This window comes from Phocoena sinus, chromosome 10 (genome assembly GCF_008692025.1).
Source record: "Phocoena sinus isolate mPhoSin1 chromosome 10, mPhoSin1.pri, whole genome shotgun sequence".
In the NCBI taxonomy this organism is placed as follows: Eukaryota; Metazoa; Chordata; class Mammalia; order Artiodactyla; family Phocoenidae; genus Phocoena; species Phocoena sinus.
The window spans coordinates 24,569,754-24,594,475 of NC_045772.1; the positions used below are offsets into that span (position 1 = coordinate 24,569,754).

A 24,722-nucleotide genomic window follows, 5' to 3' on the forward strand; every position below is an offset into this window, starting at 1 on the left:
TGGAGTAGAGTTACCTCAGTCACCTCTTTTTCAGAAGAAAAATACAATATATTGAGGTAAACTACATTAATTCAACAGGATTAGAACATTCCACCTAAATAAAAGGCCCAGTCACAGTCAAATCATGAATAAGTATAAGGGAACGCTGGTAGAGAATAAGCAGTAATATTTTACATTTGTTTTCAGTATATATTTTTGATATCTGGATATGCTTGAAACTGATGTGCTGGCAATTCAACACTTGAAGCACAATAAAAAATTAAAACACAAAGGGGAATTGGCAACACTCTAGACTGGGGATGGACTATATACCCATTCTTTCAAAAGCTTTGGCCTGAGGGCAACGCTAGCCTTTCTCTAAAACACTCATCTCTAGAGGCAGTGGAGACATTCTTTCTAGTTTCTGCTGGACAAGAATATACAAAGATCCAGTTTGAGTAAACAGGTCGTAGATTAAAACTGGATGAATTTTATCTACTTTTACTAAAATGTTGCTTTCAAACTTGACTGATATTATCATTTATCGTGCCGAGAATTAAGTATTTTACATTTAAGCTATTTTTCCCCCCCCACAGAAATAGCAATGTAAGTATAGAAATGAATATTAAGTAGAATCCACAAGAGTGGGAAACTAGCTATAAGACACCTTCAAACAGTTTAGTTACAGTCTGGAGTCAAGCAATGAATCATGTTCTAGATGGCAGGTATCAACTACACATATAGGTCCCAGATAAAACTGCCACAGAACAAAAGTCAAACCTGAGGGCTTTTTGTTTGTTCTATCTAATCTATCGCACTCCAAAAAGATTTAAAACCACTAGCTTTTATATATTAAAAAACTCATATTCTACTTCTAAGATGTTTCAAAATAGTAAGTATTAGCCCTCAACAACAAAAAAATATTTAGGAATAACATAACACAAATTCTGTCTAAGGAAATGAGTATTTGTAACCCGACACCTCAGGTAAGATAATCACTACGGTCAACCATGAAATTGGGCTCCTCATTTTCACATGGCTAAAGTACAAACAAAATTTTGGTTTATATTTTCCATTTTTGTTGAGGAAAAGCATATCCATTTGAATAGACAAATCTTTCCTCTGGTCTACACTCAAGAAAAAATAAACTACATGGACCTTGACTATATAAAAGATATAGAGCCTTAGTGAATTATAATGTTTGCAGAGTCATATATCAACCTACCTAAACATAAGCAAAATATTAATTTGTAAAAGACTTCTGTAGCATTTTAAGAGTTCATATAGTTATAGCCCTTCACATAATCTAAATTTGGATAAAATGCACAAGCAGAACATTAAAAACAAAACATCACCATAAAATCATAGACCTTCTAGATACTCCAAGTTCATAAAGTTCAACCTCTTAGGCACAGTAGTAATTTGCTAAAACATCCTTAAAATACAGGCCATCCAGAATCTGCTTGAATACAGCAGGGAACAAGGAGCTTACCGTTTTATATACAGTAGTCCCTACCTTGTCCACAACTTCACTTTCCATGGTTTCAGGTACGTACCGTGGTCAACCACAGTCCAAAAATATTAAATGGAAAATTCCAGCAATAAACAATTCAAAAATATTAAATTGAGCACTAAGTAGCATGATGAAATCTCACTCCAGTCTGCCAGGATGTGAATCATCCCTTTGTCCAGGGTATCCTGCCCATTAGTCACTTAGTAGGCATCTCAGCTGTCAAATCAACTATCAAGGTATTGCAGTGCTTGTGTTCAAGTAACCTTAATAATGGCTCCAAAGTGCAACACTAATGATATTGGCGATTCAGATATGCCAAAGAGAAGCTGGGTGCAGTGCTTCCATTAAGTGAAAAGGTAAAAGTTCTCAACTTAATCATAATAAGAAAAGAAAAAAAACTATGGTAAGAATGAATCTTCTAACCGTGAAATTATGAGGAAGGATAAAGAAATTAATGCTATTTTGCTGCGCACCTCAAACTGTGAGTTATAGCCACAGTGTGTGATAAATGCTTAGTTAGGATGGAAATGGCGTTAAATTTGTAGAGTAAGATATTTTGAGAGAGAGAGAGACCACATTCACTAAACTTTTATTACAGTATATTGTTATAATTGTTCTATTTTATTATTGTTGTTAATCTCTTACTGTGCCTAATTCATAAATTAAATTTTATTATAGGTATGCATGTGTAGAAAAGCACATAGTATATACAGGGTTCGGTACTAACTGCAGTTTCAGGCATGCACTGGGGGTCTTGGAACGCACCGCCCACAGATAAGGAGGGACCACTGTAAAACTTAATAATTTAAAATGAATTTCTTAAGTCAAAACCTAAATTCCATATATTGCCTCAAATTCTGTGGACCTATATGGCAACTCATTTAGAAAAGAAAAACAAGACTAAAGATAACCATAAATCTTCCTCTCAGACGAACCTGCGTTCAAGTAGAGCCAAACTCTGTATGACTTCAGTAAAAACTTCTTAAACTCTCCAAGCCTCAGTGTTCTCGTGAACAACATAGAAAACACTTTTGTTTGCCTGTCAAGGTTAATTTAAGGATTAAATAGCATTTCTGCAAAAAGCCAGGTACATAGTAGGTGTTGCTACTATTCTGACAGGTTCATGACTCACACATTCATTCATGTACCATACATTTGAGCATCTTTTACATATAAGTTTTTAAAAGACCCTTACGTAGCCACACTGGTTTCTGTCAATAACTCACCTCTATCTCTTTGATAACAGACCTTCATTTCTGAACTTTCTACATCTATTAAATCATCATCTATTTAGAATATCAAGAGAATATCTAATGATCCTGGATAAATGAAATGTTTATCTAAATTATATTTAAAATAAGTATTAACTCATTTTAGTATCAACAGCATTTGTTAAGTCCCTATCTTGTTCCATATTCAAGATATTTCTAGGAAAAATAACAGTCAGCCTATAGGTCATAATTTGCTGATGCCTGCTATAAATATTTGGAAATGTTTCTTTAAAAAAAAATCACAAAAAGGAAAAGAAAAACCATCCATAATCCTACCACCTAGAGAAAAACTGGTTAATAATTTGGAGGATATCCTTTAAGTATTTTTCTGTGTATGTGTATGTTTGCGTTTGAGTAAAGTACCAACAGCAAACTTGGGACCATATTTTATTATTATAAAGTTAGTTGTGCTATTAATATCTTCTACTACATGATTTTAATAGCTGGATAATATATGAATGTACGAGTATATCAATTTATCTAAATAATCTAATGATGGACACTTAGGTTATTTCCAATTTCCAAGTACCCTGACTACTATTATTTTTAAAAATTGCTACTTTATAAAAGAATTTGTATTTTATTGTTGTTCATGCTTTAAAGGTTCTCGGTTGAAAAATGCTAAGTAACCATTTGTCTTCCTTCTTTTGTGAATTGCCCATTAATCTATTTTGCTTATTTTCTATTGGGCTATTAAGATTTTTAAAATACTAATTTGCAATTGATCTTAATATAATAAGGACATTAATGCTCTCATAGACATAAATATTTTCCCCATTTTCTTTTCAACTTTGTTGATTTTTATCGTCTTGCTTTTTGTCAGATTTTAGACTTTTATGTACTTAAATACATCAAACTTGTCCCATGACTTATGACGTTGTTCCTACACTTAGAAAAGCCTCCCCTTCAGAGATAGGAATGTACATTCACATTCTTATAGCTTTATAGTCTCTGATACATATATGACAATATATATATATGCATGTACATATACAAACATACATACATACACTTGTAAACATACAGTATCCGTTCAACTCCATTCCTCCCTCTTCTTCATTCCAAGTGTCTTATTTCAAGCACCAATCATCTGTCACCTGAGCTACTGCCCATTTCCATTCTCAATGGCTTGTTATCCATCCTTCACACTACTGCAGCAATAACCTCTTCAAAACTGGAAATCTGAACATAATTCTGTCTTGCTTAAAGTCCTTGTAACTGGAGGGCTCTGAGAAGACAGAGGTTATGATGGTGGCAGAGTTTTTTAATCTCCCTGAATCCCCCCATTTTTGTGTGTATGTGTGCAAAAGCAGGCCTGAGACTGCTTATCTTTAGAAAGTCCTGCTTTCAAGATTGGCCCTTGGCTGGAGTCTTGGAACTTGGATTTTTGGAGGGTTCCCACCACCCCAGCTGAAGAGAGTGGCTCACTGACTGATAAGAGTGGCTCACCGTGCCTAAACTGTTTGTGCAAAAGATATGGTTTATGGCTGAACCATGGCTGAACACCTGCTTTCCTTAGTAGAGTTTGGAATTTCGGTACATGCTAGGTAGAGGGTGCCTAGGTAACCAACCTCCAACAAAGTCCCTGGCCAGTGAGTCTCTAACAAGCTTCCCTGTAGACAATGTTCCATACATGTTGTCACAATTTGATGCTGGGGAAATTAAGTACATCCTCTCCACTGAGATAACACTCTTGGAAGCTTATACTTGGCTTCCTTGGGACTTCACCCAATGCACCTTTTTCCCTTTGCTGATTTTGCTTTGTATCCTTTCACTGTAATAAATCATAGCCATGTGTATGACTACATGTTGAGTCCTGTGAGTCCTCCTAGTGAAACATCAAACTTGGTCTTGGGGAATCCCAGCACAGTGAGTAGAAGTATGTGAGTGTGTGCGTATGTGTGTGTGTGTTTTACAGATAGATAGCAAACCAAATAGCAAAACTAAAACCCCATGAAAACATTTACAAAACTAGACTATCAAGTATCCCCATGAGCCCCAAAATACACACTAGTACGTCAAACATTTAACAGCCATAGTCCTTCATAGTATTAGTATCTGTGCAAGAGGAAGCAGAAGGAAACAGGGACTGAGACAGATCTACGAACAGGAAAAGCCCCAAATAGCCAAAAGGTATTCACAGGAAAGCATGGGGACCAATTGACAACATCAGCTAGACCAGGAATATCCAGTGCATTAGTGGTTCTGTGCAAGAGGTTTGCAGAAAGGTCTGAAGGGCTAGAGCAGTTTAGCTCCAATGAACTCCCAAAACTGTCCAGCCAAGGTATCTCCTTCCCAGGTCAGGGCACCATACTGAGAAGACACTACTAAGAGTGGAAACAAACTGAATGGGATGGAGTCAATATAGTTGAAGGAAAGTGAAAATTCACATACAAGTACAGGAGTAGCACAAAGCCAAGCAACCTCAGAAAAGTTAGAAAAGATACCCTCTAAACTCCATCTCTGTCTAGGAGTTCAGGGAAACTGACTTCACAGATAAATCCCATACAAAGTTATTATGAGAACAAGAAGAAAGACATTCTCAACAGATGACCAGAAAGATAATAAAATGATACAAGACCTTAAAAAACAACATAAATCAGAATTAGAAAACTCAGAAATGAGATGTCAGAACTTGGAAAACAATTAGAGATTTTAATCCTTTTAAAAATGAAGGCTACATTATGTAGCCTTCATTAAAGGTAAAAGGAATACAGAATGAATAAATACAAAAAATAATACTGTAAAGATAGGTCAAAAGGAAAGACTTTTTAAAAGTCAAAAATAAGGAAAAAGTTAAAAATGATTTGAGAGACAGTAGTAAATCACTGAAGATAAGAAGATCCAACAAGGAAAAAAACAGAGATAAAGAAAATATCAAATACTAAAAACTATAATTCAAGAAAACTTCCTGAAAGAAGAAAAGATTTGAAACTACATGTTAATTGAGCATACCATGTACCTATGAATAACAATACAGAATGACCAACACCAAGACACAGTCTAGTAAAATTACTGAATTTTAAAGGAAAAAAAAATCTTTTGGACATACAGGGAAAAAGAACAAGTGACTTATAAGAAAAAAATACTTAAATTATCATCAGATATTTGAGACCAAAAATGATAGAGTAACACACTTGAACTCCTCAAGGAAAGAAAATGTGAGCCTGCTGCTACTGAGTTACGTTGAAAGAGAATTTGTAATCTCAAAGAAAAAGTCAAAGCAGAAAACATACACTTATGGAAACAATATTAATATATGTTACTCGTGATTATAAAAATTTGGAAAACACCTAAAGTACAGAAATGTTTAAATACGCTGTGGCATTTGAACAATGGAATATTATGTAGCCATTAAAAATTATAGCTATGAAGACTAGCAATATGAGAATACCTGGGACAGAACACTAATAAGAAAAAGCAGAAGACAAGATTGGACCAACAGAAAGATTATAACTTTATGGAAGGAAGACAGAGCTATACAGAGAAACTGCAAGAAAACATTCTTCAAATCACTTCCTATTAAAATGTAGAAGAGAAGAACAAAAGGAAAAATTATACTTTAAGAATGTATAAACATATGGAAGTTTATTTTTTGCCAACATGTCAATCATAAAACTGCTCAAAAACATAATATAAAGGCTAGAAAAGTATACAAATACTAAAGAAATATATAAAGAGAATCAAGAACATATTATACCATAGTATACAACTGTATACCAACATTCCCATATAACATAAAGGAAACCACTATTCTTGATATAAAGCTTTGTAGTCAGTCAAACTTTTTGAGTGCCAAAGTTCAGGTATAAACAAAACCAGTCAACCAAGTTAACTAAACTGGAATTAAATTCATTCTTGATAAAATAATTATTTTAAAAATGTAATTAATAATTAAATACCAGCTCTCCATACTCATAAGGCTTATTAATACTCACAAAAGCTATACCTAAAATGTCAAAAATTTAACTGAAGAAAATGGACTTATTTAACATATACTGAAAAATGCTGTATTTAAAATCTCACAGACATTGCATTTAAAAATCACTTTTAAATCTAAGAAATCAATAAAATAGATCCACTTTTTAACTGCTTTCAAAAAGGCTGCAGTCTGAGAAAGGCAACACAGGTTAACCTATTTGTGAGCCTAAGCTGCTGAACTTGCCAAAGAGCGACTTGCAATTATATTCTAAGGAGTCTGTCAGCCCTGGCAGCTCTGCAGAAGCAGTAAGGCTCTTTCTCCCCTGCAGACAGACGCTGCGATCCACAAAAAACTAATAGCTTCAATTCAGCTCAGACACTTCAAAGTAAGATTCTCAATATATTCAGGCAATCTCATTTCCAATATGAAATTCACTATAATGCAGATTCAGTGAGACTCCATGGTTTTGTCATTTTTGCTAAGAAATCAATTTGATGATTTTTAAAGATTTCAAATTCTTGATTGTTCACGGAAACAAAAATAGAAAATTTTAATTTAATCATTATATGTGCCCTACCTACTATTTTTCTCAAAAACCCAAACCTTATAGTAAAACTGTCAGTGTAGAAAATGGGCTGGGTGACAGTGTATTGGAATTGAATTATGTCAATTTTTAGACAGACTTGAAATTTTTATGAACATTGTTTAAATTTAAAAAATGAATATTTAATATACTTGAAATCATAAATGAATTGTGAGGAATTTTAATAAAAAAAAAACCTCCACAGATTTCAATTATGCTGCCTGTAAAATGGAAACATTAAGTATACAAAATCATAGCTGTGACTTTCTTTACTAAGAAAACTGAGACTGCATACTTACATACAAAGAGGCCAAGTGGTATTTCCTAACCCATGGCACTCTGCTTTAATGCTGTAGAGAAAAATGAAATAATATAGTACACGAAAAATATATAAACATTTGTTCCAGGAAAAGGGAAAAAAACCAACACACTCCAGTTCGATTTCTTCACCTTCTTTAATGCTCTCCTTATTCTAAGTTGCTCTAAAACACGAAATATGATTACTGAGGTCAAGTTACAATTGGTTAATTAGCAGGGGTTTGGTGGGAACACATTAAACCTAAAGATGTTCAAACCAGTTTGCAGAAGTAAATCACAAAAGCTATTTTAGTAAATTAATATGATTATTCATTAAAAGTTCACACTAAAGTTCCCTAATCTCCACATGTTAGGAACTATGTTAGCATCTCATCTAGACAAAAAACAAAAAAAAACAAAAAACACCAAAACCAAACAAAACCCTGTTGAAAGTATATTTTCATTCTCACTTGACAGTTAAGGAAAAGGAGGCCTGAGAGTTAAGTCACTTGCCCAGGCTCACACAGCTAGCTCTCCAAATAAATGTGGGATTTACAATGTAAAGCGATACCAAAAAAGCTTATAGAGATGCCAACTGCCCAAGCAAGAGGCAGCAAGAACGTGAAAATCTAGGTTCTGGTTCATCTGACCTTGCACAAGAGATAAGCTTTGAGCATTACTGTTTTCCTAAACTAGAAGATATATTCAGTTTTGCCATGCAAAGTAATCAATGAAAAAAATCCTTTGAAAATCAACAATACAGCAACCTGTCACCTAGAATTTAAAAAAATTTTTTTCATGCGAAGAAGAGATAAGAATAAATGTTGGACTCCTGCACAAAGTGACAAGAGAATACTGCAAAGTTTCCAGAAGTCTGGATCCTCAAATCCTTATACACTCAGCTGCCTCTGAGCTAGAAAGAGATTCAAAAGGAAACAATGCTACCACTCTTCAAGAGTCGACCTTCAGATCAGTCAGTTAAGAATCTTGTGATCAGAAAGTCCTGGAATCTCAGTTTTCTCACTTGTAAAATGAGAATAACCTATACCTCACAAGTGAGTAGCAAAGAATAAATGAGAAAATGTAATATAAAGCAATGATCACTGTACTTGAAACACAATAAATGGTGGTAAGAATTCTACAAGGTGATAACCACTGCCTGAATGCTCTCTGAACCCTCTCACCACCTACACTCACCCCAGTGGCAATCGGATGGCCTTTGTAATAAATAATGTTGGCATAACTATATACCTGTATGGAAAGATGAACCCCATCTCACACCATATACAAAAATTAATTTGAAATGGAGCATAACAGACATAAATTTAAGAACTTCTGTTCATTTTTTTTTAAAGGCATTAAGAGAGTGGAAAGGCAAGCCGTAGGCTAAAGGAAGATATATGCAACGTGTATATCCAAAAGATGACTCCATCTGGAATACAGAATAAACTATAAATCAATCAGAAAAACAGAAATAACCCCAAACAAAAAGGATAAACAGACTTGAACAGTGACCTCACAGTACATAAAAGCGTGCCAACTCATTCAACACAGAAAAATGCAAATTAAAATCACAATGAGACACAACTACACAACCATCAAAGTGGTTAAAGTCAATAAGATAGACAATATTTGGTATGAGCAAAAACGTGGAGCAACTGGATCTCACATACAGTGCTGGGAGAAGTATACAATGGCACAAGGACTTTAAAACCTTTTTGGCAATTTTTAATAAAGTAAAAATTGATGCCTACCCTAAGACCCAGCAATTTCACTCCTGAGTATTTACTCAAGAGAAATGAAAACATGTATCCATAAAAAGACATATAAGAATATTCATAGTAGCTTTCTCACAACAGCTACAAACTGGAAACAGTTCATGTGTCCATCAACAGTAGAATGGATAAATAAATTGTGGCGCATCCACATAATGGAATACTACACAGTGGTAAAACAGTATGAACTACTATTATTCCATGCAACAAAGCAAACATAATGAAGACTAAGAGAAACCAGACACATATAATTCTTTTAAGAAGTATGAGGTAGTGACTGGAAAGGATTAAGATTCTGTATCTTGATTCTGGGAGTATGTAGTTACACAGGTGTATGTATGTATAAAAATTCATCAAGCTGTGTATTTAAGATATATGTACTTTATTATATATAAGTTATCTCAATTTTTTAAACTTTAAGATTTTACACACAATAAGGCCAAGAGCAATAACCAAACCTAATGTTTTCACGACCATTCCTTCATCTTTTAATAAGAAAACTCTCTAGCAAAATACAATAAAAACTGAAATCTAAGAATATACATGGTAGTATCTGACCTAATATTTATGTTACTGAAAAGTCAACCCAGAATTTATAAATCTAAATTTAGCATGCTTCTAATATACCAAAGAAGAGAGGAGGAGGAAGAGGAAGAGGAAGAGAAGAAGAGGAAGAAGAAGAAGAAGAGAAAGAAGAAGGAGAAAAGAGGAAGAAGGAGAAGATTACTCTATTTCTTTAAAAAGCAAGGCATCTGAACACTAGATACAATTTTTTTCCAATAGTTCCAACTTCTGTGGGCTTAGGTTTTATGTCTCCATTATCATAATACAAATAACCAAAAAAATTACAAAAACAAAATATTATTTCCTATTTTTATGACAATATTAATACATTCTCTGTGGCAAATCACTTATCCTCATCCATAAAATGCAGAAAGTGAGATTACCTCTAAAGGCTTTTCTCAGTTCAGGGTTTCTATGATTCTAATATTCAACTAATCAAAAACTTCTGAGTTCCCTAAATGCCTTCCAAAATAAAAGCCAAACTTTGGTCTGGCATTCAAAGTCCCACTTCAACACTATGTTCCTGCTTACCTTTCTAATCTTTTTCTCACATTAGCCCTATATAAAACCCATACGCTTTCCTTTCTCCTTGTTTTTCTTCATATGATTTCCTCCATATAAAATATCCCTCTCCCAAAGTTCTTTATTAGCCTATTAAGATCTTTGTTATCTTTAAATGTATTCATCTACTCATGTATTTATTGAGGATCTTTTCCATATAAGGCACAAAGTTAGACAATGGCTGAGTACAAAGAAACAAACACGGTTCCAACTATAATGTGGACATGTAAAGAGCTAACCCTAACACAAGCTAGAATCAAATAACTGTGAGAGACCAGTTTATATACTAGTAAAACAAAACAAAACAAAATCACTTATAAGCCTTAGACCCAGATGAAATCCTCCCTCCTTCAATTTTTCTCTATTTTATTCCCAATCAGACAGTCTTCTCTGTTCTGGATCACCATAAGACTGTTTTTCATCATTCTTCCATAAAATCATTTATATGTACATCTCTTTTATTACCTCAATACATATGAAATCTGAGAAAAGACTTTTTTCTGTACATTTTTAATATCCATTAAATTTTCCTTAAACACTAAATACTATTCAAATAATGATTTTAATGCTTTTCAAAATTGAAGAGCTTGCATATTTTATCTAATAATACTTATGGCCAAAGTGACTACAATAAAAAGATTAAAAGAAGTTTCACCTCATTGGAAATTCCTGTGGAGAATTTCATGGAAAGTTAGCCAAGGATTAGATTTCTTGAGAAACTGAATTTATTCTTTTAAGAATTTTATAGACTAATTTTTTATAAAGAAAAAAAAATCAATAATTGACTAATTTTCCTCTATAAAAATTTTCCCTAAATACTTGTATTAACCTGAAATACACAAATATGCTTTGATACTTTAACTATCACATACTTGAAACAAACAAAAAAGAAAACTCAATTTACCCTATGCCTCAATATTGGGTTAGTCAAAAAAGTTCATTCAGTTTTAAGTAAAAATAAAAGACATTTTTCATTTTCACCAAGAACTTTATTGAACAATGGATTCATTAACCAAATGAACTTTTTGCCAACCCAATACAATTATTCCATGTCCACCAAACAGAGTATTTATGAACATAAGTATCTGTCTTGTAGCTGACATAGATTAAGCTATGCAACACTTCTATAATTATAATGTCATAATTAATATCCATGTTTTGGGCTTAATCTATTAACAATTATCTGTATTTTTTATACAAAGTTAAGTTCTAGGAGCATGTGACTATTCAGTGGCATAACCGAACTCATGTAAGCACCATCATCTAGTATGAGTTAGCTTTTACATACTACCATTAAAGAACAGCTACCTAAGTTTGAGTGAGCTACATGCAAATTTAAAATACTCAATTTTAAAAACTCAAATTCATTGTCTTATGTTAGATAATTTAAAAATCTATCTTATCAACTTTATTTTGAATAAATCCATACTGTACCTGGTTACTACCATGGCCAAAAGGAGTACTAGATAAATTAGTGGTTACACTGTGCAAACTAATTTCACCACTGAGAGATCCAGAAGCAATGTAGCAGTCATTCCAATTGTATGTTACACAAGTTACTTCATCTTTATGATCCTGAATGAAAGAAATGAAAGTAAACGCAGTGCCACACAACCTTCAAACAGCGTATTTTCACGGTTTTTCGTAAATTTCATGTTTTGTAACTATTATGTATTTGTCAATCTAATATATGCTTTAACATTTTCCTCAAATAACCCCCAAAAAATTACTCAAGTGAGTAGTAAACTATCTGATTAACACCAAGTCTTTTCAGGGAACAAAGATTTATTTTTCATAACCATAATAATGGTCAAGCACCCTGAAACAAGAGACAAAAGGGAAAGGTAATTTTCGAAATGGCATTATGTCTACCTTAAAGAATTCACTTCCACTGACAAGTAACATTTATTGCAAGTCAATTATTATGAGAGTCCCTGCCCTTGAGAATATTACTGTTCAACTGAGAAGACAGGACATTTAAGTGAACATGCAAATGGCAGAATGAATGCTAAATGAGTGGCAGAGGCAAAGTGTCAGAGGAAAGAGAGTTATCACTGTGAACTGAGTTGACAGAGGAAGCTTTATGGAAGACAGAAAGCTTGAGTTCAACATTAAAAAAAGTAATAAGAGGTAAGTTAGGGGAGGAGAAAGAAAACTGACACTGCAAAATAGAAGAGAGCAAAAAACAAAAGCCCCAAAGCCAGAATGAGCAAAGCATGTTTGAGATTTGATGGCTGCTGCTTCCATCTGCTGAGTACTGACTAAGGCTGGGAGTTTTATATATTATTATTAATCTTTAGAAAAATCATGGGAGGCAAGGCCATTTTCCCCATTTGATAGCTGAGTTAACTAAGGTTAAGAAACTGTGCAAGCTCACAGAACTGCCAGTGGTAGAGCCAGGATTCAATCCAGGTCATATTCCAAAGCTTATTTTCCTCTCATTATACTCGACTGTCTCCCAAATCCAAAGGGGAATCCACTTTGAGGAAATAAAACTGTTCAGTTTTAAACAAACTGAGTTCACAAGGACTATGTTTTCCAAAATTAAATTAGAGATATCTAGCCTAGGAGCATAGTGATCAGCATAGTTTAACAGTTTGATGTCATACCTTAATAAGATAAACAAACCAACCTTTGTATCTTGTAATTAGATTAATGTAATATCAAGACTAGTAGCTATAATATTCCACTTATTTTACAACTTTTTCAAATGGTCCTTGAAGCATGCTGGGAAATGCCTTTACATTTTACTGCTTTTTTAAATCAAACAAATGCCATCCTGAGGAAAAGAATATCTGATAAGAAAGGAAAAAGAAGGAGTGGGCATATAGTGCATCATTCCCATTTGAGAAATTATAACGTGGGGTCCAATACAATTTCTATGACTTTGTAAAGAGGCAGGTGTGTCTTCCTGATTTCAACTGTGGAAAATAAGTCATTCAGCTGAGGATGGAAAAATGAGTAGAATTCTGCCATGTAAGGAGGGATGGGAATAAGTGATGCTCCTAAAACGTGTGATGCTGTGTGACAAAATTGGCCACAGACTTCTAATCTCTTCTCAATTCTTTAAGATATTCTTTATTCATACTAGGTATATCCCCCTAAACAGCTTTAATTATTTCATAATTTAAAATATTAAACAATGAATAATAGCTGAGTGTGCCTCTCATCTTTGCCCTTACTAGTTGCTTGACATTGAACAAGTTCTTTAACATCTCTGAGTCGGAGTTTCTCCATCTGTACTTAGGAATAATACTACCTGCTCTGCAGAGTTTGTAGAATAGATAGAATAAATATGTTAAGCACAGTGGCTGGCATGTCAAAGAATTCAATAAAAGTTAAGTATTCTCATTATTGGCAACTTCTCAATTTTCCTGAAGACTCTTCAAAGTTTAGTTAATACTTAAAAATAATGAACTTCCAAAGTAATATTTTAAACAGCAATCATAAGATTATATTTCAACTTAGCTAAGAGAAAACCATTCTTCTATATACTATTTCTCTAGTAAGAATTAACTCAATGACATTAAGATATGTAATAAAATTATAATGATCTCTGGTATTTGCTTCAAAATACTCTGAAGGTCTGAAGATGAGAGTAGATAAGCACATAAATAAAACAATACTGGCCATGAGTTGATCATCACTGAAATCAGGTGATGAGTACATGGATGATGAGTTAAAGGAAGTTCTTTCTCTGTGTATATAGGTATGTGTGTGTATAGATAAAAATATATTTAAAATTTTGCATATTAAAACTTTTTTTAAAGACATAAAAATTAAAAATAATTTAATAAATGAACTTCCAAATATTAAAAAGACAGAAGTCCAAAAAACAATCGCGACCAGGGGCTTTCATGATGATTATTTTCATTTTCTGAAACTGCAAAAAGCTAACTATTTAAAGAAACACTAACTGTCAGTAGTAAACTATTTTAGAAACATTTCATTACCAAGATGAAAATACATACATACAAACTGTAACAGAGAACTAAGAAGCCATATCCCCAAATACTATCATCCCAAAACCACTCTCATTATTTCAAAGTGCCTTAAAAAGATCTCTAATGACAACAAACCATATTTTTGTTTAAATGAAGTGGTTCACTCACACGAGAGCAGACCAAAGTGAAAAAATAAGGAAAAAGTTTTAACCCCAGCAATATAGCAATATAGTAACATATGTGGAGGGAAAAATAAACCAAAAAAATTAAGTTTTTGGCTACACAGCATCTTTCTCTTCCCTAACAAATCTCACTTCAATTCTGAAGCAGCTTATTTTTATCATAAAAGCTCAAAATTAAAAGTTTGGTAACTATTACTAATAAACACATTGTGGGATACCCATTTCTGTAAGGATTAAAAAAAAAAAAGTTGCTTACCTTAAGAGATCGATGAACTCTTTTTGATTTTAAATCCCAAATATTAACAGTGTTATTTAGGCCTCCGCTTACCAAATACATTGATGTTGAATTTAAACTGACACATGTCTGCTTTTGCTATTAAAGAAAACAAAAGTCACATTAACCTAACAGAGCCCAGAGCTGACTTTCAAGTCTCACCCAACACTTGGTAAGCACATGAAAAATATTTGTTGAGTTAAATGCTATAAACATGCCAATTCTTGTACTAAAGATTCACCTCTCATTATCTGTCACATGGATTCAATAGTTTGCAAAGTGTTCAAAAAGGCTTTAAGGAAATCAACCAGATTCATGTTCTAGTCCACAGAAAGGTGGTGACAAAGGAAGCTTAGGAAATACCAGCAAGTCTTGGGCTCCCATCAGGGCTTACTTGCCCTTAATATTTCCCTTTAATAAAACCTGGTCTTAGACTCCCACAGAATATCTCACATTAAAATCAACCCACAGCTCAGAAAATTCTTAAGGTAGAGGGAACTGTAAAGAATGCCTAGTTTAAAACCCTCATTTTACAGAGGGGCAAAGTTTTATAAAGATACTAGATAAGATACTAGTCCAGCGTCACAGCAAATCTCCCCCTAATGGCCCAAGTCTCAAACATCATGTCATCAGAACCTAACTCTACACTCTCCCCCACCACTGCAAAGGTCCCATTCATCCAGTTCCTCAAGATAAAAGTCCAGAATTAACCTTGATTCCTTGTTCTCCCTCTGCCCAATCTATCAGTAAGTTCTCTAAACTCCAAGCCTAAAATCTATCCCACATGGGCCCCCCTTTATCTACTGTCATTAGCTAGCACTGCTAGCTAATCCAAACCTTGACAAAACACAACAGCAGCCTCCTAACTGGCTGTCCTGCTTCCACTCCTGCTTCCTTACATCCCATGCTCCATAAGTAGAGTGACCTTTAAGAAATGTAAATCAGATCATGTGTCTCTCATTTAAAAATCTTCAATGGCTTCCAATCACACCTAGAATAAATTCCAAACTCATCATTAACCTGGCTTTCAAAGCCCTATTCATCTGCCCCTTCTTACCTGGTCTCTCACCATTTTCCTCCTTATCCACTAATTCTCTAGCCACACTGACCATCTTCCATTCCGTAAACACTATATTTGCCTCGAGGCTTCTACACAGCTAGTCTTGCCTGGAAAGTTAATTTCCCTGAATCTTGGCTTGAATGGCTGCTTCTGGTCAATAGATATCAACTTAAATGCCACAACTTCAGAAGACCTCCCTTGGCCACTTAACGTAACTTGCTATCTCAATGTCTTATTTTAGCTCTCTGCATAACAACTTATCACTATACTCAGTATTCTGTTTACTAGTTTATTGTCTCTCAGCAGAATGTCAGTTTCCTTAGAGCAAAGACCATATCCATGTTCAATAAATATTTATAGAACAAATGGCTAAAGTACAGAGGTAACCAAGTTTTTCTCACAATGATTATCTATGAGTGTCATCTATCTGGTAGTACCATCAGTAACTATGCTACAAAGAGCACAGTATTGCATGTTTTTCTCTATTTAATTTTCAGATACACTGCATAGTTACATTAATTATTCTCACCTCTAGCTGAATACCATGAGGGGAAAAAAGAGAAATGAATTCCAAAGGGGACATTTTGTGACTTAGTTAAAGGTTAAAAGGCAAACTATGTAGGTTTAGGCAAGTCATCTCACCTTTCCGAGCCTACATTTCTACATCTGAGAAACGAGAGATGAGGACCAGATCTACTATTCTTGAGAGTCCTGCATCTTCAAAAACATCCTCTGCTCAAGAGAGCACCAGATTCTTAAAAGGGTGCAGATAACCCCCTCTCCCTCCCCCAAGGCTTCTTCCAGCTCTGAAATTTTGACTGAGTCAAAATTATTAACACATACAAAAATATCAGGAGCACGTTCCATCAATGTTTCAGTATGGTCGCTAGAATTCTCTTGCAGGTCATTCTAGGAATTGACTTTAGTCTAAACAGACTAGTAAAAGTTAGAATCTGGTTATCATTGCAGATCAGGACAGTGTGCTAAGAGCTATCAAAATAACCTTTAAAGAAAACAGAGAAGAAGGGCATCCATCAAAGATCAATATATTAGGATTCTAGTCATCAAAAACCACTCAAATTATTCTTAAGGGCTCAGAACAAAACCTGTATTTATAGCTGCTTACCATAATGATAGAAGATCTTTTTATGTTAATAGATTATTAACGTAGCTAATGAACTTAAATAATTAATGGAAATTGAGTGGTTATTACAGAAATCCTGTACCCTAAGACACAAGCAATGGGTGGAATTTTAAAATCTGAAAATAACATCAGGTCAAATTTCTAGGCTATATAGTAGCCTATCGTATCCATTATAATACTGTTAAGACCAATATGTCTACTTTAAAGAGGTAAAATACAAAATCAAAGAAAATAAATATGAAACTTAATAAAGTTCCACCTTAAAAATAATGTTAAAATAAGTAGGATAGAACCTTATTTTCCCAATGAGCAAAAGTCTAATATCTCAAATGGTACATAAGTAATAGGACTTGGATCCTATGAAGCAAAGGTTACCAACACACTAATAATGTTATAAGAAATTACTAATAAAGACTAAAAAACCAATGGTTGTAAAATATGCTTTGTAAGTAAACTAAAGCAGATTTAAATTATAATGATCTACAATGATCTCACTTTCATCAACCTGCATTCTGATATGACTTAACTGTGGGAAACAGAACTACAGCAACTAATGTAAAATATTCACAAAATCCTTAAAGTGGTGTCACACTTGTAAATATCATGTCATTTTTATATTTTACACATTAACAACAAAAAACGGTCCCAAACTGGTTCTAAGGCAACGCATAAGAGTGTGTGTATGTGTGTGTGGGTGTGTGTGCGCACGCATGTGTGTAGATAGATATATAAATAGTGGTAGAGGTGGAAATCTATATTGTTTTGATGTTGATATTTAACTCACAAATGTTTGCTGCCCACCTTTAACATGATCTGAAGATCCAAAGATGACTAAGATGTTCCGCCTGCTCTTGAAGAGTAGTTTGCCTTTACTGTGCAGCGACACTGTCTGCCTCAGTTTCACTTACTGAGGTTGATAGGCAAACGTCATTCCTACCCTTAGCAGACATTCTCTCCGCCCCAGTCTCTTAATATCTGTGGGCTGGAACTGATGCTGAGATCAATCCAACAGATACCTTTAGGAAAGGACTGATAGAAATCCTAAGTCCTTTTTACATTAGATGAGCTTATATTCCAATGCTCTGCTGTGTTCTACTCCACTGTAATTGGAGTAGAACAATTATTAATTGGGCTGCCTTATCTACTCCAGTGTGTAAAATTATGACAATTCATAATGGTTTAGAGTCTGCTATGAAAACTATGAAATTTAAAAACAGAACAAGCTACCAACTAACTACTTATTCCTTTTTATTCAGATCTTATTTAAAATGGAAATAGCTTTCAAGAAATGTGTGATTGGAAATAAGAAAGCCAGCATTATCCTGAATCAGAGGGATTAACTTATAAAACTAAAGGGTAAGAACATATAGTGAGAGCTTCATTTAAATGCTCTGGGACCAAAGCTCTGGGACAAAGACACCCTGTTGCAGGAGAGCTTGGGGAGACTCAGGCAGTACAATGTGGACAGAAGCTAAAGCAGAAGGCTACCATCAGATAAGGCTCTTTAGCTGATGGTCCTGAGCCCAATGACAGTAAAGGTAGGGCTACATCATTAGGACTCTTGCTCAAATCTACTCAGTGACCTTGGTGGAACATCATCCTGAAAAACCACAGCAATACCAGAGAACCTCCCACAGAGGGGAAATGGAGAAAGTAACTGCCTAGTTGACGAAATGTAAGTCCTTGATTGCTCCCCTACTACCCAATATTGTTTTACCTAAAGATGTTTCAGTAAGCACACTTATTTCACCTTTAAGTGTTACTCTATTATTTTAAGCTCAGGTTAAGAATACTGCTTTTAAACACCTTTATATTTAGTTGTCAGCACCATAATAAATAAGCAATTACAACCCAAGCAAAACTAAGATTTTTAAAAGTTAAAAAACAAAACAAAACACTTACCCCTTCACCAAGCTCTAAAAGTGGAACAGGTTTACACTTGCAACTTGAAACAACTATTTTGTCACCACTGGAAGATGCTGTCACTAGAAAGTTATCTAAATGAAGAGTTATGGAGAATCGAACAATCCATGAGCAGCTCTAGCACTCGACTATCATTATAAGAATTGAGATGATAAAAGCAAGCACACTAAGCAATGAATATAGCTGATACATTAGCTTTCAAAACTGGCTCAGATTACTAATTACTAAGACTAATTCTCTTTACTACTACTGCAGGGAAGAACCATCCTTTCTGATTTTGCTATCACTTGAAAGCTATTTAACCCATGTGAAATACTACTCCATTTTCAAAGAGTAGGCCAGAAGGTCTAATTTTATCCTTCAAGAATGAGAGCATGATAAAAGCAACATCAGGCAAGTATCAATCAACCTTTTCATCTATAAATACTGTTTAAGACAGCTATTTAGTAACGCAGTGCTTGATACCAATTTAAGCTAGGAAGCAAATATCCACATTAGTCTCCTATTTTTCCACTAAGAAATAAAGCCTGATATTTTCTCAGGATGGAATTTTTGTGATAGAGTGTTTTAATCTTAAATGTATTAAGAATATTACCGTATATGTAGCAAATATAAATAAGTGTGGTTACACAGCAACTATGTTATGAGAGTTTTGACTTTATTTCAATTCAATTAAATTCAAGTTATTTAAAATATAATTTTAAATTATTAAAATAAATAATTATTTAAAATTTAATTTAATAATTTAAAATTATATTTTCCTTATTTTACATAAATTATAAGTGGAATAATCAGTAAACACAAAACAATGTAAGTATTTTAAAACTAAAATGACTAAATACAATAATATAACCAAGACCAAGAATCTGATTTTGAGTCAAAACAAATTAAAATATCAGAAGTTTAAACCTATACTTTTAACAAGCAAAGTCTTAACTGCATTACTTTTGGATGATTTACATAACATTCAGATATTTTGTGAACATACCATGGACTGTAATTTTATTATGATATATGATTCAAACAAAATCACTTCCACCTACCTAGATATTACAGCACTGAGAAAAATAAATCATTTCCCTTTCCTTGGCTTCTTCCTATGTTTATTGTTACTTTTCTCCTTAGAACATATTAAAGAAAGGACTGAAAGAAAACAATACAAGAGGGTACTCTAGTTACTCCTTTTATTTCTCATGTAGTTTTAGAAATCATGAGAAAGTGAGGAATATTACCTAGAGAACCAAAAAAAAGAAAACTAATCTTCCTGGCACCTCACCATCAACGCTGTCCTTGGGATCCATGCTAAGTGGTCCCTAAATCTCTGAGTCTGGGAATTCCTTGGTCTTCAGTAACTAACCTCTATGGAAGGCATCAAAGCCTCAATAGGTATAAAACTATACAAAGGTTTTCAGTGCACATGTACTTGTACAACAAAACTATACAGAAATAAGACCAGTTTCCAAAAGTCATAGGACACTATCACATAGTTACATCAGTTTTGTTGATAGACCATTAAGTGGTTTATCAGTAAATGTATCAACTCCTAATAAAATTCCTGGGAGGAAAAATATAATAAATCTCATTAAGAACTGCTACTCTTATGCAGTGAGTAACAAGGAAAATTAAGCTCTAAACGTAATTAAAAATCTAATAATAGAAGGAACCTCACACATTTGTGACTCTTTTTAAAACATCTTACCCCACTCTACATCTAGAGTCCTTCAAAAATGCAGTCCCTTCACCATGAGTTTGATTAATAGAGCACCAAAGTTATTTATTTTGCTACTTTAATACAAAATCAAGGAATGATGAAGAGGTAAATTTAATTCAATAAGAAAATTCATCATTTTTGTTATGTATTTGCAAGAATAATTAGATTGAGCATGAAAACTTCTAATGTTTTTGTTCATGAATCATTCATATTTTAAAGCTTTGATATTTTTACTTTCATCAGGAAGCAGAATATTACTACTTTGATACTGATAAGATCAGACACATGTTAAAGCTTAATCTGTTGTTTAAGAAATAGTGTATACGTATGAGCTCCACAGACGAATGATTATTTCTAGCATACCAAGTATACAGAACATTTTCATACAAAAGGTGGTAAGAATACTTTGTTTACAGCAGTGGTTCACAACCGAGGGTGATTCTGGCTCCCAGGTGACATCTAGCAATTCTGGAGATGATTTTTGGCTGTCACCACTGGGGCTACTGGCATCTGGTTGGTAGAGACCAGGAAGGCTTCTAAACATCCTACAATGCACAGGGCAGCCTCCATAACGAAGCATTATCTTGCCCAAAATGTCAATAGTGAGATACTGAGAAATCCCTATTTATGAGTTCATTTTATCCACATCTAGGAACTTATTAAGACAGGGAGGATGTCAATCAGAAACATAAAAACCTTAGGAAAGTTCAATCTAGATAATTTTCCTGTCTTTTTGGGAAACAAGACTATTTTCATCACAGATAGAAAGGAAGAGAAATACAGAGAATACATCAGTAAGATGGGAATGTTTGACTGTTTTTATCTCTTCCCTCAACCTTTGCTTCTGCCTTCAAGTTCTGTCTTTAATTTCCCAACTACAAATATCCAAACACAGACACAAAACATCATTCCAGAACCTTTCAGAACTTTTCCCACCATTACCTACCTTATTCCATTTGATTGTCAATAACAAAACTAATTCTATGATCTGCATCTAGTAGCTAACATATTTTTAATAGCAGTGTTTTTCAATGTAGTGAATTGCAAATAAGTTTTTAATGAAATCAACAGAGAATATCAATGTGCATCATATGACATACTGTTTTCTAAATTCCCATTTCACAGCTATGCCAAATATATTTCTCATTATGGATCACATGCAAAAGTTTCATTGATAGTGGTTGTTTAACCTAACAAAAAGTGGTTGTTTAAAAAAGAAAAGGATACTATTGCTGCTCCAACACACTGAGCTGATTCCATGTGGTGATGTGTGTGGGTTGAACTTATCCACCAATGTCATAGATGAAGCATCCCATATTTTAACATCATCTCCCGATGAAGCAAATCTGAGGTTTTCCTGCATGACTGCACCTGCAAACAGTTTAAAACAACATATTTTAAAAACAATTAAGGATAGGTTTTAAAAACAAGAGTTAAGATGAGGCATCTTATCTAAAACAAGTGGCTCTACTCGTTCACTTTTGTCTCAGAGACTGTGCTCACCAAAGTTTTTGGAGTGATCTCTCTAAAACATAAACCAGATCACATTCTCTTAGCTGACCTTTCCAATGACTCTCCAGAACAATTACAATGAAATCCAACCTCCTTAGCGTGCCTTACACAAACTGGCCTGCTGTAACATTCCTACCTCTCTTTCCCAGGGCCACCAAACTCACTGGCCTTCTTTCTCACCTCCGAGTCTTTCTGTTTGCAGCCCCATCTGCTGGAATGGTCTTTCCCGATTTCCCAAGGTCATCTCCTTCACATCATTCCAGTCTCAGCTCATGTTTCTTCCTCAGAAAGGCCTTCCCTGACCACCATGGCTAAAGCTGCTCCATACCAGTTGTCCTATATCCCATTACCCTGTTTCATTTTTTATGGCCCTTCCTGCTATCTGCAGTCTTATTCTCACGTCTGACTCCCCTTGACTTGAACAAAATAAAGATCCTTAGGACAGGGATTTCATCTTGTTTACTACCAGTCTTGAAACATTCCTGGCACACAGCTGGTACTCAATAAATAACTGTTGGATAGGTAACTTCCTTACCTTTTAAAAAATTTATGATAAACTGTAGCACTCCTGCAGGTCAGAATCCCGCCATGGCAGGCTTTCCAAATAAGTCTAAAATTAGCAAATACAGCCTAAGAAGATGTCACTAAGTCCCTATACCAACACACAGTCTACAATGCCTTCGCTTGTATTATCTGTTCACAGTATACAGTTCAAACACAGAATTCTGACAAAGTGATTTCATAAACCAAGGCAGTCTAGAAGACAAAAAGCAAGTAGTAATGCATGACGGGTAAGAAAAAAATGCTGAGAAATACCTGGGAGAAAGGGGAAGGGAAGGGATGGGGGCCTAGAAATATACCCTTCACACCTTCCTGGTGTGGACAGTGCAAGAGTGCAGCAGGGCATAAGTGATATTACAGACAGGTTCCCAAGTCATCAACAAAACATCACACTTATGAGGAGCAGACTCTATTTCAGAGGACAACCTAAAGGCCTAACAAGTTACAGGGCCCTTTCATTCTCCAGAGACAAAATTTTCAATGTGTTTATAAAGAAGCTAAAACTTTTGTTAACTAGAAAAGCCACCTATGTGATTCACTATGCTTCATTCATCAGATAAATACAGTTCTACTAAGAGCCGTCAGTCACCTGTTGAAATGGAGACACAGTGTTTGGATTTGGTGCCTTAACAGCTGGTAACATGTGCCCTTTCGGATCCCTACTCAACAACAATGAAGTGCTGGAAAGGCATCTGTAAACCCAGTAAAAACCACTGAAAGATATCTTTACTATAATCTTAGACCATTCCTGTTGAGCGGCGTGATGCAGCGGAAAGATCGCTTTAGACCTGGCTCAGATGATCTGCCCCAGAGTTAGGTGACAGTCACTTTGGCCAAGTCATTCAACGTCGGTCTCCTCCTCTCAAAGTGGAGCGGGAAAGGGCCCACCAACCTCAGTCTTCCGAGAACTGAGCACATTTTAAGGGCGCGGCATCATATCAGCCTCAGGAAGAGGCTCCCATCAAAACTGAGCTGTCCTCAGCACACAAGGCGGTAGCACCGTCAGCCCCAGATTCGGGGAGCGCAGCTACAAAAAACAATTCCATTACGACTTAGCTTAAACAAAAGTTCTACAAATTTCAGTAAAAACCCAAAATGCATTTTACTTGCAGGAGTCTTGCTCAACTGGGGTTACCTCGTAAAATGCATTTGAGCGCCTGCTAAACGAGTTGGATTTGAGAGGTTTGCAAAAAGAGAACGGGATTGTGGACAAGCGGCAAACTTTCCGGAGGCAGCGCAGCCCCCAGAGCCGCCACCGACCTACCCCAGTTGACCCGGGCCACCTCTCAGGCCCGACCGGAGCCCGTCGCAGGGGGAGGTGCGCGACCCCGTCCCGCGGCTCCCTGGAACTTCCGCGCCAAAAGCGCCGCCGCACCCCTGCCCAGTAATCGTCCGGAGCGCCAGGCCGGCCGGAGCCCCGGGACCCCAGGGGCCTCCGACCCGCCCCCTGAGGTGACCGGAGAGCGGACACCAGTAGAGGGCAAGTACTCGGCAGCCGTCGGCCCCCCACCCCGGGCCCTCCGGAACCTCACCTCACAGCCGCCGTACACCGGGGGCCCCGGCGCGGCCCTCTCCGGCGCTGGGCTTCCGGCTCCCGCCTGGACTGTTAAACTTCGGCGGCCGGAAGTCCCGCCCCCGGATGGCGTCACCGGGAGAGGCGCTACCGCAAAGGATCGTTTGGGTTGGTGGCCAGGGGCAGGGCCAGGGCCAGGGGCGGTGCTGGGCCTGGTGGGGGTCCTGGTCCTAGCGCCTGGGAGGGATCTGCGGGCCTGGGCGGCTCCCTCCACGCCCCACCGATGGCGCTAGGGCCAGAGGCTGCTGCCCTTTTGTCATCCATTTGTTCGTTGGCTGCCTATTGTGTGCCAGGCACTCTGCTAGACTCAGGGTGCACAGTGCTGAGTTTAGCCTGGGAATACAGGGGTACGGTCAACACTCGTGGTCCCTGG

At 35.7% G+C, this 24,722-nt stretch overlaps 1 protein-coding gene across 2 annotated transcripts in view; it reads right to left on the reverse strand.

Annotated features, from left to right (window-relative positions):
• Nucleotides 1–24,388, reverse strand: part of NEDD1 (NEDD1 gamma-tubulin ring complex targeting factor) — a 44,972-nt gene extending 20,584 nt beyond the window's left edge. Inside the window, exons 1-5 of one of the 2 annotated variants that reach the window (XM_032646372.1) lie at nt 24,309–24,388; nt 21,931–22,074; nt 18,972–19,066; nt 14,848–14,964; nt 11,900–12,040 (exon numbers count right to left, since the gene is read on the reverse strand). In XM_032646372.1, coding sequence (XP_032502263.1) covers nt 11,900–12,040; nt 14,848–14,964; nt 18,972–19,066; nt 21,931–22,066 — 489 coding nt within the window. In that variant the 5' untranslated portion in view covers nt 22,067–22,074; nt 24,309–24,388. Of the gene's footprint in view, nt 1–11,899; nt 12,041–14,847; nt 14,965–18,971; nt 19,067–21,930; nt 22,075–24,040 lie in introns of both variants that reach the window. The other variant, XM_032646373.1, reaches the window with a different exon arrangement.
• Nucleotides 24,389–24,722: the final 334 nt, after the last annotated feature.